General features: G+C 68.5%; 1 protein-coding gene across 1 annotated transcript in view; it reads right to left on the bottom strand.

The window, feature by feature from the left end:
* TMOD4 (tropomodulin 4) overlaps nt 1-480 on the bottom strand; it is a 5525-nt gene that overhangs the window by 1306 nt on the left and 3739 nt on the right. Inside the window, exon 4 of the mRNA XM_017741575.1 lies at nt 10-50. Coding sequence (XP_017597064.1) covers nt 10-50 — 41 coding nt within the window. The remainder of the gene's footprint in view (nt 1-9; nt 51-480) is intronic.

Here is a 480-nt window from a genome sequence, read left to right as displayed (position 1 = left end):
GTTGGGGGGCTCGCCCGCCCCCGGCCGGTACCGGTCCGGCTGCACCACGCCTGGGACACGGGGACAGCGCGGGCGACACGTGGGGATGGTGCTCAGGGACACGGGGACACCGCGGGTGACACCACGGGGACAGCGCTCGGGGTCCCCAAATCCTGCCCCAACCGCCCCGGGGAGCTGTTTGTCCCCACATCCCCTGTCCCAGGGGTTTGTCCCCATGTCCCCTGTCCTGGGGGTTTGTCCCCACGTGTCCTGTTCCAGGGTTTGTCCCCACGTGTCCTGTTCCAGGGTTTGTCCCCACGTGTCCTGTCCCGGGGGTTTGTCCCCACGTGTCCTGTCCCGGGGTTTGTCCCCACATCCCCTGTCCCAGGGGTTTGTCCCCACGTCCCCTGTCCTGGGGGTTTGTCCCCACGTGTCCTGTTCCAGGGTTTGTCCCCACGTGTCCTGTCCCGGGGGTTTGTCCCCACGTGTCCTGTCCCGGGG

The sequence above is a fragment of the Corvus brachyrhynchos genome, unplaced genomic scaffold (genome assembly GCF_000691975.1).
Source record: "Corvus brachyrhynchos isolate BGI_N302 unplaced genomic scaffold, ASM69197v1 scaffold758, whole genome shotgun sequence".
Taxonomy (NCBI): Eukaryota; Metazoa; Chordata; class Aves; order Passeriformes; family Corvidae; genus Corvus; species Corvus brachyrhynchos.
Note: the sequence above shows the minus strand (reverse complement) of the source record. Positions and strands in the feature narration are given on the sequence as shown.